This window comes from Centroberyx affinis, unplaced genomic scaffold (genome assembly GCF_046629955.1).
Source record: "Centroberyx affinis isolate AG114_WGS23_722 - 3 ecotype Tasmania unplaced genomic scaffold, CSIRO-AGI_Caff_v1 ptg001619l_1, whole genome shotgun sequence".
NCBI lineage: Eukaryota > Metazoa > Chordata > Actinopteri > Beryciformes > Berycidae > Centroberyx > Centroberyx affinis.
In genome coordinates this window covers 207,668-221,988 of record NW_027280059.1, presented here as the reverse complement: position 1 = coordinate 221,988, position 14,321 = coordinate 207,668, and the positions used below count along the sequence as shown (strand labels likewise).

Here is a 14,321-nt window from a genome sequence, read left to right as displayed (position 1 = left end):
AGTCATTTGTCTGTTATTGGTTGAATTCATGTGACCCTTAGATGTAATTACAAGGACAGGCAAATAAATACAAGAGAATTTTTCTTATATTTATAGAATGTAGTGTTCCTCTATGGGTGCGTTTCAATACATACTTTGTAAAGTAAAGGGTTTATTTTCAACCACAGGTTCAAACAAGGTAGATGAGACTATAGTGTATATTCAGTGATGAGAAAAAACAGAAACACTTCACAATTAACATTACATTCGTTCTGCAAGTGGGCCCAGAGATCTTTGGGAAATGTGGTCTTCTTCTTTTTCATTCATAGAAAAACACAAAAGGTGCAGTTCCACAACAGTGCACGATTTTTTTTTTCAGCCCAGATAATGATGTTTCTGGATGAGGTCTATGATGGTCATGAGTTTACCAGTTTATCATCGCCTTCATCGTGATTATCATCATCATCACCATCCATTATCATCATTGCCAATACACAAACATTGCATAAGGCATTATGAAAAGGCGTGGTATAGGCCAACAGTATATTCAGTTATAACAATAGATATATACATAGGACCATGAATACATGTTTAAGGCCTTCTAGACCTTTTTATTCAGTACAGATATTCTGCTAGCAACTGTCTCGGCTGAATATGGTTTGGTATAGATATATGCACACAGATGGCAAGCAGTAGATCCCATGGCCATATTGAATGCTTATATAAAGAGTTAGTCAACATTCAATTATAAGGTCATCATGGCTATCATGTCGTATGCTGTAAAGCCTATGCTGTAGGTCACTGAACGAAGCAGAGAATGCAACCCAAGTTAACACTGGACTTTGCCTGAAATGAATTGTATCTCCAATAAGCTTAGAAAAAATTATCCTTTAAGCCCTTATACTTAATTCTAAGCAAAAATTACCAAAGCTAACCAATTATCTCAATCTATTGTATTAACTATTGACTTGATTTGTCTATTTGACTATTCTAATAGCTCAGAATTCCCCTCATGGAAAGCAGCACAGATAGATAGATAGCTATCGAAGTGCACTCGCATTGCCATACATGCTTTTTCCAACTGATACCGCGCTGAGATTGAATTCCCTGCCTCCCGGCCATAACCTTCAATTGCCAAAAATAGATACCCCTGGTGTATTGACTGAGCTTTCTACGCACGCACACTCCGCTGAAGCGAGGGAGGGTGGGATAGATGAGTAGAGGAGCTACTTAGTCTTTCCTAATGCGAAGTAAAGAGAAATGGGTGGAAGGAGAGCAAATAGGACAAATAATGAGTGTGATCTTTTTGTAGAAATTAGGTCACCTATATGGGCCACAGATAAAGTGCTCGTGAAGCATCACAAGGGAATTACTTATTACTGATTGATGATTGATGATCATTGCCCAACGAGAACTAACAAACAGATTGATTGACAACAGGTTGACAAAGTCACTCTCACACTAGATCTGTCTGTGGACACTGGACAGTACTATGGGAAATATGGAAGTGCACACATATCACTTGTTTAAACCCAACTCTTTTGGCATTGACACAAAAAAAAAGAATGAAAATGCCTCGTCTAACTGCCCTATATTCCACAGTTTCTCTATTACTTCTTTCCTACAAATTGTTGATAAGAATTACATACCGGTGTAGCTACTGTGGTGCGTACACTGCACATCTTACTTGATGACCTGATGCCACTGTGATCTGCAAATTCACTCTGTCACTAAACAGCTTGCCAAAGCCATTGACATACAAATTATGTCACAACACCATGAAACAATCAGAAAAATGTGACGGTCTTCCTCTGCTTCCCTTGCTGATGCATGCAAGGCTTAGCCTAAGTGCAACGCCTAATCATCACATAAATGAGCAAGGTCAACAGCAAGCTTCTATCTATTATATTCTACTACACAGCCCGTTCTAATTCATTTAAAATAAATGCAGCAGAAATGCGAGTTGTCCCTAAATCCTCCAGCACATACAGGAGACTCATACAGCTGTCTAGCAGTGTCGTGGTTACAGTGCTCTGCTGGATACATTCTGAAGGTTCTTGGAAGAGAAAAGGGGATTGAGAGATGAGTGGTTGCTAGGTGACGGGATGAAAAGAGGCCACAGGTGGAATCATCCCGCAATCAACTCCTCTCCTCCTTTCTTTCGTTCCCTTGTTACCTGTCCTTCTCTTGGGAAGTGTAACAACTACTCAGGGGGATCCAGCTCCTGCTGCCAAAAACACAGGGTGCTGGAGTGGACCAGTGTTCTCGGAGAAGCCAAGGCACATTTTCTATATTTCATTGTCACCTAAATTCCCATTTGTGTATTTTCTCTCTTTCTGACTTCCTGTCTTTTCCATTTCTTGCCCTTTCTCTGCCCTCTTGGGTTTATATAACAATGCAGCAATCCCTGTCACGTCTACCTCTTGTTCTCTTTCGTTGCCCTTCACTCCTCTCTTAATAGGTTGGGGAGGCAGATTGTTCAATGCTTTCCCTCTCTTTCTCTTCATCTCTTGTTTTTTCTCTCTCACCCTCTCTCTTCCTCTTCCTGTCTTGCTCCGGTGAACCAATCAATGTTATGTAAGCCTCCCAGGCTCCTCGTTCTCTTCTGCATAAGTTAGGAGGTGCAGAGAAAATCTCTTGATAGCGTGTTACCTCACAGGCCAATCTGTTACCCCTCCTCCCACATCATCTGAGTAAGAAACTGTCATCCCTCACTCACATAAAAACATCTAGCAACCTTACATCCTGGATCTTACATCAATAATGGATCTCTCCTAGACACACAGATCTCCAACAACACCTTGAGTATCTGTGAAAACATTGAAGACATAATGACATCTTGTACACATTGCGGTGGTACAGTTTGATCAGTTTGCTAGCTAGAGCATTTCCTCAGAGATGCACCATTAGAGTCTGTGTGCTGACCAGGCAGCTTACTAGCAATTGTGATAGTAGGCACTCTAAAGACCCAGAGGACCAGCCTCAGGATACGAGAGCAGAGAGGTGGAAATTGGACAGCAGCCATGTTAATGAGTGATAAAGAAGCTAAAGAATAGAGGTCTATCGTCCCTTTTATGTAAAGCGCATCAGTAAAGCATTGGTAGAAAAAACACTGTGGAAATGCAATCCTCTTGTCCTATTTGAGCTTCACAGGCCATGGGAGGCACGTGCGCAGTCCAAGCATGGAGGAGAAGACGATGGTGGGTCGGTGCTTCTTGAACCTCAGGCCCTTCTTTAGCCGCTGGCTGTTCTCTGCCACATACAGCTCCCCCTGCTGGGCGCCCCCGGAGATGCGCGACACCAGCTCCCCGTGAACCACCACCTCCTGCTCCGAGCGCACGAACACCTCCCTCAGCTCCTCCAGTCGCCGCTCCATCTCCCGGATGACGCGTTGGCGCTCCTCCACCTCCAGGAGGCGCCGCCGGGCCGCCTCGAACTCCATGCTGGAGCTGGGGGTGACGAGCTTGGAGGAGGGGGCCGTGGCCGAGGCCGACGGGGGCTCGGACCCGGCCAGCAGGGCCCCGGTCACCCGCCGGAAGTCTCCCATGGAGATGGAGCGCCTGGTGGCCGGGGAGGCCAAGGCCAGAAGAGCAGAGGCGGACGTAGAGGGGGGCAAGGCTAATGGGAGAAGAGGGGGAGAAGATGATGATGATGATGAAGAAGCATCTGGTGGGCGGAGATCAGGGTGTGGGTCTGCGTTGGTAATAGCTGCTGCCATGTCCTCTGTAGCCTCCTCATCAGGAGTGTCTGTGTGTCTTTGTCGTCCCTTCATGGCCAGTGTTGCTTCTGTTTCACTCTTCCTGTTTGTATTGCTGCTGTCTTTGTTGTTGTTGTTGTTGTCGCTGTTGATGTTTTTCCGCTGTCTTCCCGTGTCACAGAGCAGCGAGGAGCCGAGCGGAGAGCGCGGAGAGCGTTGTGTGCAGTGATGCAGCCTGGGAACTGCTCCATTCATTAATAAGAGATCTGAGCCAGGCTTCTGCTGCTTCTGCGCCTGAGTGGTTGTGCTGGGGAGGAGCCTTCTGGCAGCTCATTGGCTGCTTGACTCATGACTATGTCAGCTGATGATTGCCGGCCTGCCTCTCTGCTGCTGATGCTGGCAGGCTGTCATGTCCTCTGGTTTACTGTTTTACTCCATCCCCATCCTCTGGAGCTCTGCTGTGATCAGCTGCGCTCTGTGGAGGACTGACGTCTGTTTCCCAGAGAAATAACAGAAGGCAGAGCGAGGCGAGGGAGGGAGAATATTCAGGGTTTTGTCCTTCCTCTCTCCTCTTTCCTGACGCTGTTTGGCTCAGTACTCCGAGCCTCTCTTCTGCCTTTCCTCTCACCAGCTGGTCTCTCCATTTCCCTCTCTCTCTTTCTCTTGCTCGGTTGGTTGCCCGTAGCAACACAGTCTCGACATCAGATGGCAGGAGCAGGAGGGAGGGGTGATGCTCCAGTTTCTCTCTCTCTCCCTATCACCTTCCCGCTCACTATTATCACTCTTTCCCGGTACTCCTTCCCCCCCACCTTCCCCTCCATCCCTCTTTTTTCCCTTTTGATCATTCACAGCCTACCTGCAAACTATATTTCTCTGTCTGCATAAACTCCATGTTTGACAACTCAATCACCATTGGTACACATCTGCACATACAGAAACATGCAAATAAACATGAAGACACACACACACACACACACACTGATAGAGCATACACTGAGGCCATGTGGATTGGCCATTTACTCTCGTAGCAATAAAACTATAGGTTATTGTTGACATGGCTATTTCAATTCTGATTTATTAATTTATTTAACAGGTGCAGTGCGCATTAAATTATTCAAGCACCTTTGCAAGAGCACCAAAATGGCTTTTCTTTGTAATCAGTAGTTAAGTGGAAAAACACAGAGAGAATGGCAGAATGTGAAGGCGCTCTTCACACCAACTAATTCCTGTGATCTCAGGGGTCCAATTTTTCAGAGCATTTAACCCAAATTGAAGGCATCATGTGACGCGATTAATCCTGCACCTAAAAACCTTGCCCTGGAAATGAAATGACGCACTTTAGCCTAGTGATCGTCAACAGTTACAACCCTGTGTAGAAGTTGTAACAATATGAAATAAACTGAAATCTGCATACATGCCTCAAATCAAATCTCCTAGTAAATGTGACCAGTCTCTACTTCATGGAGACTTGGCTCTTTTCCAATCCTAGTTAGTTACAGACATAATACCTTGGTTTTTTGTTGCTTTCAGTAATATCCATTCCATTAACAGCTAACATTACTCTCTCTGTCTAGACAAATATTGACTGGTGCTGCAATGGGATGGTAGAAGTGATATGATCAGGGTATGGAGCAAGACACAACACAACGTACACACAAATACACTCAGCCGTGCACGCACGCACACACACACACACACACACACACACACACACACACACACACACAAACTGTAAGTGATGATAGCAATGGTGCAGTTGGAACATTATGAACTGATGTTTTAAATAACTGCTCTATAACTGCTTTTAACCAAAAGTGAAAGTGAAAGCAATTAAGCTTTCAGGAGGTCGGAGGGGTGTGTGTGTGTGTGTGTGTGTGTGTGAGTGTTCACTCAACCCCTGCTTTTATGTTAGGATTGGCTTGCATTAGCAATAGCACTGACTGTTCTTTCTCTGCTTTTAGCTTTACTGATCTCCAGAGAGAAGAAAGAGAAGCAAAAGAAAGACATGGAGGCTGCACAGTATGTGCCTGTAGGAAGAAATGTAGAGGCACAAAGCAGTAAAGATGCTCTGCAGTCCTTTGTCTGCGTATTCAAGGATGGCTGAAAGAGTTTAAGTAGATTAGAATAAAAAGAGGATAGACAACTGTGACGAATGCAGAAGAAGGTACAGAAGTGTGAAGTTGAATATGAATGAAGCAGGCTAAAGAAAATTTAAACATTTGAAATATCAGAACACTTTAGTATGGAATAGTGCTGAACTTTGTACATGAAAAACTGGACGCCTTGAATACATTTTGAGCAGCTGCTGTAGTCCTATCCTGCCACATCATTTACAATGCAAATGTCAAATTGATGTGTTTTGAATATTGATTGAGATTTGGAAAGGAATTTGAGCTTCTAAGCATTAGCAAATAATATGAAAATATGACTTTTACCATACCAAAACAACTGTACATAGTGCAGCCTTAACTATGATGTTTATCTAATAATTGTACGTGTTGCAAAGTTGCCCTGGAAAGGGCTATGCAGAGTCGTTCAGTTGAGCAATATCTAACATGGCTTGTTGAGTAAGTGAAGATCTAAAGGATCAAGACAAGATGCTTCAGTGCTGCATTTTTTATCACGATGCCCATTTTTGGAAGATTCTGTTGGTTGCGCAACACTCTACAGTTCAAAAGCCATTCATTCTAAACTAATCCCACATGGTGCCTTGAGTGCTGCGCATACAGATGGCCACCATCACTGGCAAACAACTTGAGGACCAGGACTTACCCTGCCTGCAAGTACAGGGATGCTTAATAATGATAAAGTGTGCTGTTTTGAAAAAAGTCAAACCCTCATGCTTGCACACATATCCACAGCCCATGAAAAGGACACTCCTGCACTCAGACACAGACACTAGACAAGTGGATGTCAGTCTCTTCACTGGGTATACAGAATGCATTTAAGTGTTAAAGTGCCTAATCCATCTTAGATATAATTATCTCTGAACCCGTCCCACCATCCATTTCCCTCTCTCCATTTCTCTCTCTCTCCTCCCTCTTTCCAGCTAAAACAGCGATGAAAGCTGCTCTCAATCTCTCATACCACACCCTCTGTTCCAGATTACTTTAATCTGTGTGTGTGGGTTGTGTGTGCGTGTGGAGGAGTTAAAGTGACTGTGTGTCTGTATGTCGTCTACTCTGTATTGAGTTAAAATGTGTGTGTTTGCGCATAGTGAGTCTCTGGGAGTTGTTCATCTTTGGCATCAAAGATGTGTGCGTGTGTGCATGTGTGTGAGAGAGAGAGAGAGAGAGAGAGAGAGAGAGAGAGAGAGAGAGAGAGAGAGAGAGAGAGAGAGAGAGAGAGAGAGAGAGAGAGAGAGAGAGAGAGAGAGAGAGAGAGAGAGAGAGAGAGAGAGAGAGAGAGAGAGAGAGAGTATATAGGTAGGATAGTGACTTGGCAGTAGTTATACTGAAAGGATTACACCAGCAGGTCTGTGTTTAGTCAGGAGTGTGTCCTGCAGAGGCAAGGGTTGGAAACAGCTGCACTTCATATATGGCTGAAGCAAAGTGTGACACATTAATGAGCTGGAATGGATCGATGTGGTTGTACATCCATCATATACAGTCTGTGAGAAGGTACAATATTGTGATTTTACCACAGGTCAGGGTTGGAGTGAATTCACCTCAACTTTGATGAATTCAAAACGTAGCGTGCAACTGCTATAGGTTATTCATTCTCTCTTATTTCATTCAAGATTGGATATATGAGGATATAAGATAGGATATGAAAATCAATTTTCAGTTTCAGTTTTCAGAGTGCAGGTTCAGCAACAGACAGCAACCTGTAGCTGGTACAGATTCAGTGTTTTGCTCAAGCACACTACAGCAAGATGGATACTTCCTGAAAAGAGACCACAGTACTGTAGTATTGTGTAGAAGGTTACAGCAATAGTGACACAAGTAAAGTATAGGATTTTTTGTTTTTTTGAGAGTATAGGGATAATTCACAGTGTCAAAGCAAGCCATACTAAGACCAGATGAACTGGATGGGAGAGAAAAACCCCAGTTGCTCCTTTTTTTCTGACTTAAACCAAGCTGGAGTTGCAGTACTGCTGGGTCTGTGTAGGGCATCGTCTTATAGCTGGTGCATTGTGCAGTCATTATCATATACATGGCCTATACCATGCAATAAATCACACTAGATGACAGGTACACTACCATAATTTCCCCTACATGCTTTGTACTGCCCATGGTTGTATGTAGATAGAATTGTATTTGCATGAGTGTGCAGGTTGGAATGAATTATGAGTCACCATTTTATCACCGTAAGAAGGATATATTCCCCTGGGTGACACATGACCTGCAGCGAGAGCGAAAGAGAGAGAGAGAGAAAGAGTGTATCTCAGTTTTTTTGTGCTTGCATGTGCATTTCAGCAGCACAGGATGGAAGGCTCAGCAGCTGAGTGAAAACCTAGCTCACATCAGCCAGAACAAGAACAGAAAGGCAAATAAGGGAAATCCGACGACTGGAAACAAACTTCTATTAAAAGAAATCTCTACAGCTGTATTATCTCTTATACGGCTCTCAGGCTAAATGAGGATGTGAACCCCATCTCTCCACCCATCCACCCACTCGCTCTCTCACCCACACAAACACACACAGTTTAAAAAAAATAAAAAAAATCGAGCAGTTTCAGATGACAACTGAGGTAAATGCAGGAAATGGGACCTGGATGAAAACTACACTACTTTCTCCACTTCCAAGAGATAAGGGGACAGACGACGGCGATGATGCTCGTCTTCCACCGGGCTGTAAATCAATATCACTATCCTGCTGCAGGCTGAGTCAGTCAGTCAGTCTCCATGTGGGCGTTTGAAAAGAGCAAAGGGTCATTCACTGCAGTGTGAATCACTGGCATGCTGACGTCAACACACAGAGAACAGAACAAAATCATTAACACCACAGAGGGTGAATGTGCATCTGTGTACGAATAAATTACGCAAAATTTCTCTCGCACATGACGGACATGACGGTGCACATCTTTCTCAGCGTGTGACAAAGTGTGTGAGTGCAATGCAGATGAGTGAGGGAAAATCAGCAGTCAGAAGCAGAATGTTTCACTGTGTGACTGTTATGTAAGGGAGTGCTGCTGTGCATACAAGGGCAGGCGATAGGAGGTAGAGGTTTTCTGCCAAGAGCTGATATATTAAAGTGCTACCTGCTCCGATGGTTCGTACTGTCGCAGTGCATGCATGCTAGAGGAGGAGGGAGAGAGCATGTTTACTGTATGTAGAGGTGAAGGGCATGCTGGGTGGGAGGAGGAGACGGTGTAAGAGAACACTGCTGGAGTGTCTACAGGCCATCAAGGGCAGATGGAGAGGCGGTGAAGTAGAAAAAGTCATTTACATGCAGTCAGATGTTTACTGTTTGCCCTCCAGTAAGCCTATATGCACAAGCTGTCTGCAAGTATAAATACTACTCCGTCCCATTCACACTTTTCATTAAAAGAGCACAATAGGGACAGTAGTTATTTGAGGCCTGCAGTGTTTTTATCAGCAGGTCACATACTTTTTTTTTTCCATCAAGTGAGATTTTTCTCAATATTACCATTTCATAATTATGAGAGAGTAAGTCATAGTTATGAGATACTAAGTCATATTTATCAGATACTATCTCATAATTATGACTTACTATCTCATAAATATGACTTAATATCCCATAATTTTGTATCTCAAAATATTGAGATTCTAAGTCATAATATTGAGATTCTAAGTCATAATATTGAGACACTATGTCATAATTACGAGATACTAAGTCATAATATTGAGATTCTAAGTCATAATACTGAGATACTAAGTCATAATAATGAGATTCTAAGTCATAATATTGAGATACTAAGTCATAATATTGAGATACTAAGTCATAATATTGAGACACTATGTCATAATAACAAGATACTAAGTCATAATATTGAGATACTAAGTCATAATGTTGAGACAATATTATAATTACGAGATACTAAATCATAATATTGAGATTCTAAGTCATAATATTGAGATACTAAGTCATAATATTGAGATACTAAGTCATAATATTGAGATACTAAGTCATAATATTGAGATAATGTGCCAGATTTTTTTTTAACAGCTGGCAAAAATGGGGTTCCATACATACTTTTCAGCATCTTGTAACACAATGGTTGAATTAAAGGCGACTAGCAGACACAGTGCATCAGTCATAGTCAGTGCGGAGTGCTTTGATAGAAAGGCATCTGATCTGAACTCCTTAGCTCAGTGGACCTGGATTTGTTTTACTTCTGCATGAAGACAGGCGTGCACTTAACTCCCTCTAGTGGCCAGCCATGGTAACACACCAGGCTAAGGTCCCATCGGTATCTAGAAGGCAAAAGGATCAGACACATGCACACAAACAATCTACAGTTCCCTCTTCTCCACCAAATTAAGGCCTGGTTGACAGGAGGCAAAATAGAGATCAAAAGAGGAGGAAGATGTTTTCATTCACCTAGGGAAAACTGGTCGGCCTTATTAGGTACAACTCAGAAAACAGAAAACGAGGGAGACATTCTGTCATAGCAACTGGATTTTTAATTCAATATTTGTAAGATATAAAAATCTTCATCTTTATGATACAATAACATCTTACCATTTGTCTGCATTTACTGTAGTCGAAGGAGGGAGACTTTTGCCACCAAACAAAAATTACATAACGCTGATCCCTTGTGAGGTGAGACTGCTGGTTCATGGATTATTTAGCCACACAGGTCTTCCCTTCTTTAGATGTACAGTACAGTCTGGCTGTTTGGTTTGTTAAAATGTGTTTTCCATGTAAGACATTCTGCCTCACCTGTAGGCCTAGGCACCGAGCTTAAAGCAGGACCTACCCCATGAAGCTACTTACAGTGAGACACATCTGTCTTTTACTGATTGTAAATAGGAGAAATGGGAGCGCTTTTTAGGATATTGTCAGATTTTAGCTGTCATTGTCAATAAAATGAAAACCAGTCAGCGAGTAAATTGGATCAAGAGAACAGTCAGCCCCACCTCCCCTTTACATTTCACAACAGAAGAAGAGAACTGAATGGCATTAACTCCACAGACTGATTTCCTGCGATGTGCTCAGCATGTCTTTCACTATTTTAAATCACCACTTTCTTTGGACAAAAAAAAAAAAAAAAGAAAACGATCAACAACGAAAGCAGCCAACACGGGAAACAGCATTCAATATGCATTATCCAAGAAACACAGTGGAAAAAACAGAAAACAAGAACAAAGAAAATATAGAGAATTTAACATGCCACAATGTTCCTCGGGCAAGTTTCTTTCACAGAAAGCCACCTATTTTACTATTTTTTGTTAAGTAATAAAAATAATAGACATATCTCAAATGGGTGCCAGCAGGTTGACCAAGCGGAGTGAAGGGAAGGGAGAGGGACGAGGAAGCCACATGACATCATCACGGCACTGGACCATGCACATGACCCTGCAGCATCCCGCAAGACAATACACACGCACACACACTGCAAGTCATGCAACTAACACACACATACACACGCACATTCTCTGTAAAACAAAATACAAGCATAGATTGACATTAACCAAAACATCAGCATTTGACATTTCCCAGAATCCACGTGTTCTGGCTGTACCAAAACCAAAGAGGCATTTATGGCAGAAATGTTTCTTTTTTTTTAATATTCATGTTAATAATGCTCTTTCAAAAACATTTAACAGCAGTTGGACAGTACTATGGTTTTGCGCTGTCGGCACAGGTTGATTTGGCAGCACTACCGGTAATATAAAGCTCATCAACTTTAGAAAAAGAACAGGAAGACGGACGACGAAACAGGCAGACAGACAGGCGTGCAGCAAGCGGAATGACAACCAATCACAGCAATGCGGAGGAGAGAAAACACTTTCATTATCACTATTGAAAACGTGGCCGCATTGACTCTGTGGCGGGTCACACATACACCCACACATACACACACACACACACACTCATACTCACACACACACGCACATTGCGCAAACACATCTGCCAAAAACCTGCACCCTTTTTTGCCCCCACTGCCCCCATCCACCTTCATGTCCTTTTGCTAGTCCAATATAGCAAACAGAATGATAGCAAGAGCGGGACGACTGATGTCACAAGATGGGGGCAGGACCACAGTCACTGTTCCTTGGCTGGTAGTAGCAGGTGGACACTGATCCCCGAGCGAAGCTGACTGGGTGGTGTGAGCCAGGAGGTGTGGTTTCGGTCAGTCTCCAGTGAGCTGATTGGTTGTTGTGAGTCTCTACAGGGAGGTGGAGGGAAGTTTCTTGACGCGTCTCTGGGCTAGGAAGGAGCTCTCGATGGGCTTGAGCTCCGGAGTGGGTTGGGAGTTCTTCAGGGCGGAGTAGGTGGCTGCCATCGCACCCTGCGCACACACAATATGGGGATGTTTAGGCAAAGGCAAGGAAAACTTTATTTACATAGCAGCACATTTCATACACAAGGCAAATTCAATGTGCTTCACGTAAACCACAAAAAATACATAATTTGTCTTGTAAAATGACATATTAAAGAAAGAAAGAAAGAAAGAAAGAAAGAAAGAAAGAAAGAAAGAGAAAAAAGATAAAAGGCTAAAAATCACAACGATCAACTCAAAATTAAATTAAAAACAAAGAAAGACAGAAAGAAAGAAAGATAAAATAGGTACGGATGGTAATAAAAAAAAGAAATCAATAAGTTATAATAAAAAATAATAACACCTGTTACACATACATATGGATGATTTAGTAAAAGGCCACAGAGAAAAGGAATGTGGCTTAGTAGTTTAGTGGTGATGTTTAGTGGCTGGACAGGACAGTTTGGTAGCCCACACATCCACTGTCCAAAATGCCAGAAATAAAAACATCAATTCAATTAATCTCCATAACACCATGAACAAAGGATTTACACTTCCATGATTGTTTGAACCACTTGAACCACCTTGAAGTACAGTATTTTAGCGATAACGAATCCGCTCGGCCACATTACCTTGACCAGTTTGGGGTCCTGGTGTGGGAGCTGGCTGTTGGGCAGGTGGTCTCTCTGGACAATCCAGGGGTGTCTGAGGACCTGCTTAGCTGTCAGTCTCTGGTGCGGGTCCACATGAAGCATCTTAGACACCAGGTCCTAGAGGGAGCACACATCAAACATGCATGTGAAACAGGACAGAAACCGGACAGAATGAGACCAGAGCCATTTTTAAAAGGAACAGGAGCCTAGAAAAGATGCTGGAAGAGTTGCCACTAAGGCAACACAGTTTTCCACTTAAAATTTCCATTTTGCTGTGGCTCTTGTGCTACTGTACTGTGGACAAAATTTCAAAAGATTTACAAGAGCTTTTCTTAACAATTTGAAGCCTTTAGAGATTTCTTGCTCTACCTTGGCAGCATCAGACACAGCGTCCCAGTTGCCTCCAGTCAGACTGAAGTGACCACTTCCTATCCTGCTCAGGATCTCATTCGGAGTGTCCTCGGGCCCATTGGCAAACGGAGTGAAGCTGGTGGAAGGAAATGGGACAGAGAATGGAGTGAGTGTGAGGGAGAGAGAGAGAGAGAAAAAATGTGTTTAAGAGAGTGTTTGTGTGTTGCTATTCACCCGGCCAGCATGGTGTACAGCAAGACTCCCAGACTCCAGATGTCGCAGCCTTCGTCATAGCCTTGACGCTTCAACACCTGCAATACAGAATCAGAGACAAGCACGTTTTATTTCAACGTCTAACCCTGGAATATTTCAATTCAGTGTCATTCAATGTTTTCATTTAAAGTCTGTGTCTCAGAGAAACAAATTTCATCACTTTTAGCGCCACCATTAGTGCGATCCAGACCAACCGATTGTGAACTTCACAGGTATGAGACTGACTGAATCACTCGGCTCACCTCGGGAGCTACGAAGTTAGCGGTGTAGCACGGGGTCATCAGCAGGCCATTGTTGGCACGCAGCTGCTTAGCGAAGCCAAAATCACAGATCCTGATCGACTCCGGATTCCCCGACTCGTCAACATACAGAATGTTACTGGGCTTCAGGTCTCTGTGCACCACCTGCAGAGAGAAGAGAGGGAGGAGGGAGGAATGAAATAAAGGAAATAAGGAGTGAGAAAGATAAAAAAAAAAAAAGGGGGTGGGAGAAACCAGGAGAGGAAAAGGTAAGACAAAGGAAAAAGGGAAGAGACGGGATGAAATAAATTTTAAAAAAGTAATAGCAAAAGTTAATTGTATAACAGGTAGTTTGAGCCAAGTAATCTGATTGGTCAAAGATGCACTCTCTTAATTCCAAAAAAAAAGCAAGGCTGGCTCTTGTTTTCTCCTGTTTTTCGTGGTTATTAGACATACTGCTTTAAAGAAAACTCTTCAGTCAGTACACATAAAATCCATTATTTCCCCATAATTGCCCAATTTTGCCTCACTAAAGTTTCATCTAATCAAATAGCCTTGGGGATATTCTTTACTGTGACTATGGGTACAATATCATACCCATAATCACAATAAAGAATACCCACTCTGGTATTATTGTGTTTTTACAGTAACTGTTTACAGTGCTGTATCTTGATTCTGCTGTATTGTAAGAAGCCTCCCGACTATAAAGTCAATACAAACTGCGCCTAAACTCAAAA

General features: G+C 42.9%; 2 protein-coding genes across 2 annotated transcripts in view; both read right to left on the bottom strand.

Annotated features, from left to right (window-relative positions):
• Positions 1-3,115: 3,115 nt before the first annotated feature.
• On the bottom strand, positions 3,116-3,751 carry LOC139651250 (TMF-regulated nuclear protein 1-like). The gene has a single exon (XM_071528097.1). The coding sequence runs from the start codon at positions 3,749-3,751 to the stop codon at positions 3,116-3,118; it is 636 nt and encodes a 211-aa protein (XP_071384198.1).
• A 6,501-nt stretch (positions 3,752-10,252) lies between these two features.
• Positions 10,253-14,321, bottom strand: part of rps6ka1 (ribosomal protein S6 kinase a, polypeptide 1) — a 58,432-nt gene continuing 54,363 nt past the window's right edge. The window contains 5 exon segments of the mRNA XM_071528111.1: positions 10,253-12,098; positions 12,701-12,838; positions 13,091-13,208; positions 13,307-13,383; positions 13,588-13,749. Of these exon segments, the coding sequence (XP_071384212.1) occupies positions 11,976-12,098; positions 12,701-12,838; positions 13,091-13,208; positions 13,307-13,383; positions 13,588-13,749 (618 nt within the window). The 3' untranslated portion in view covers positions 10,253-11,975.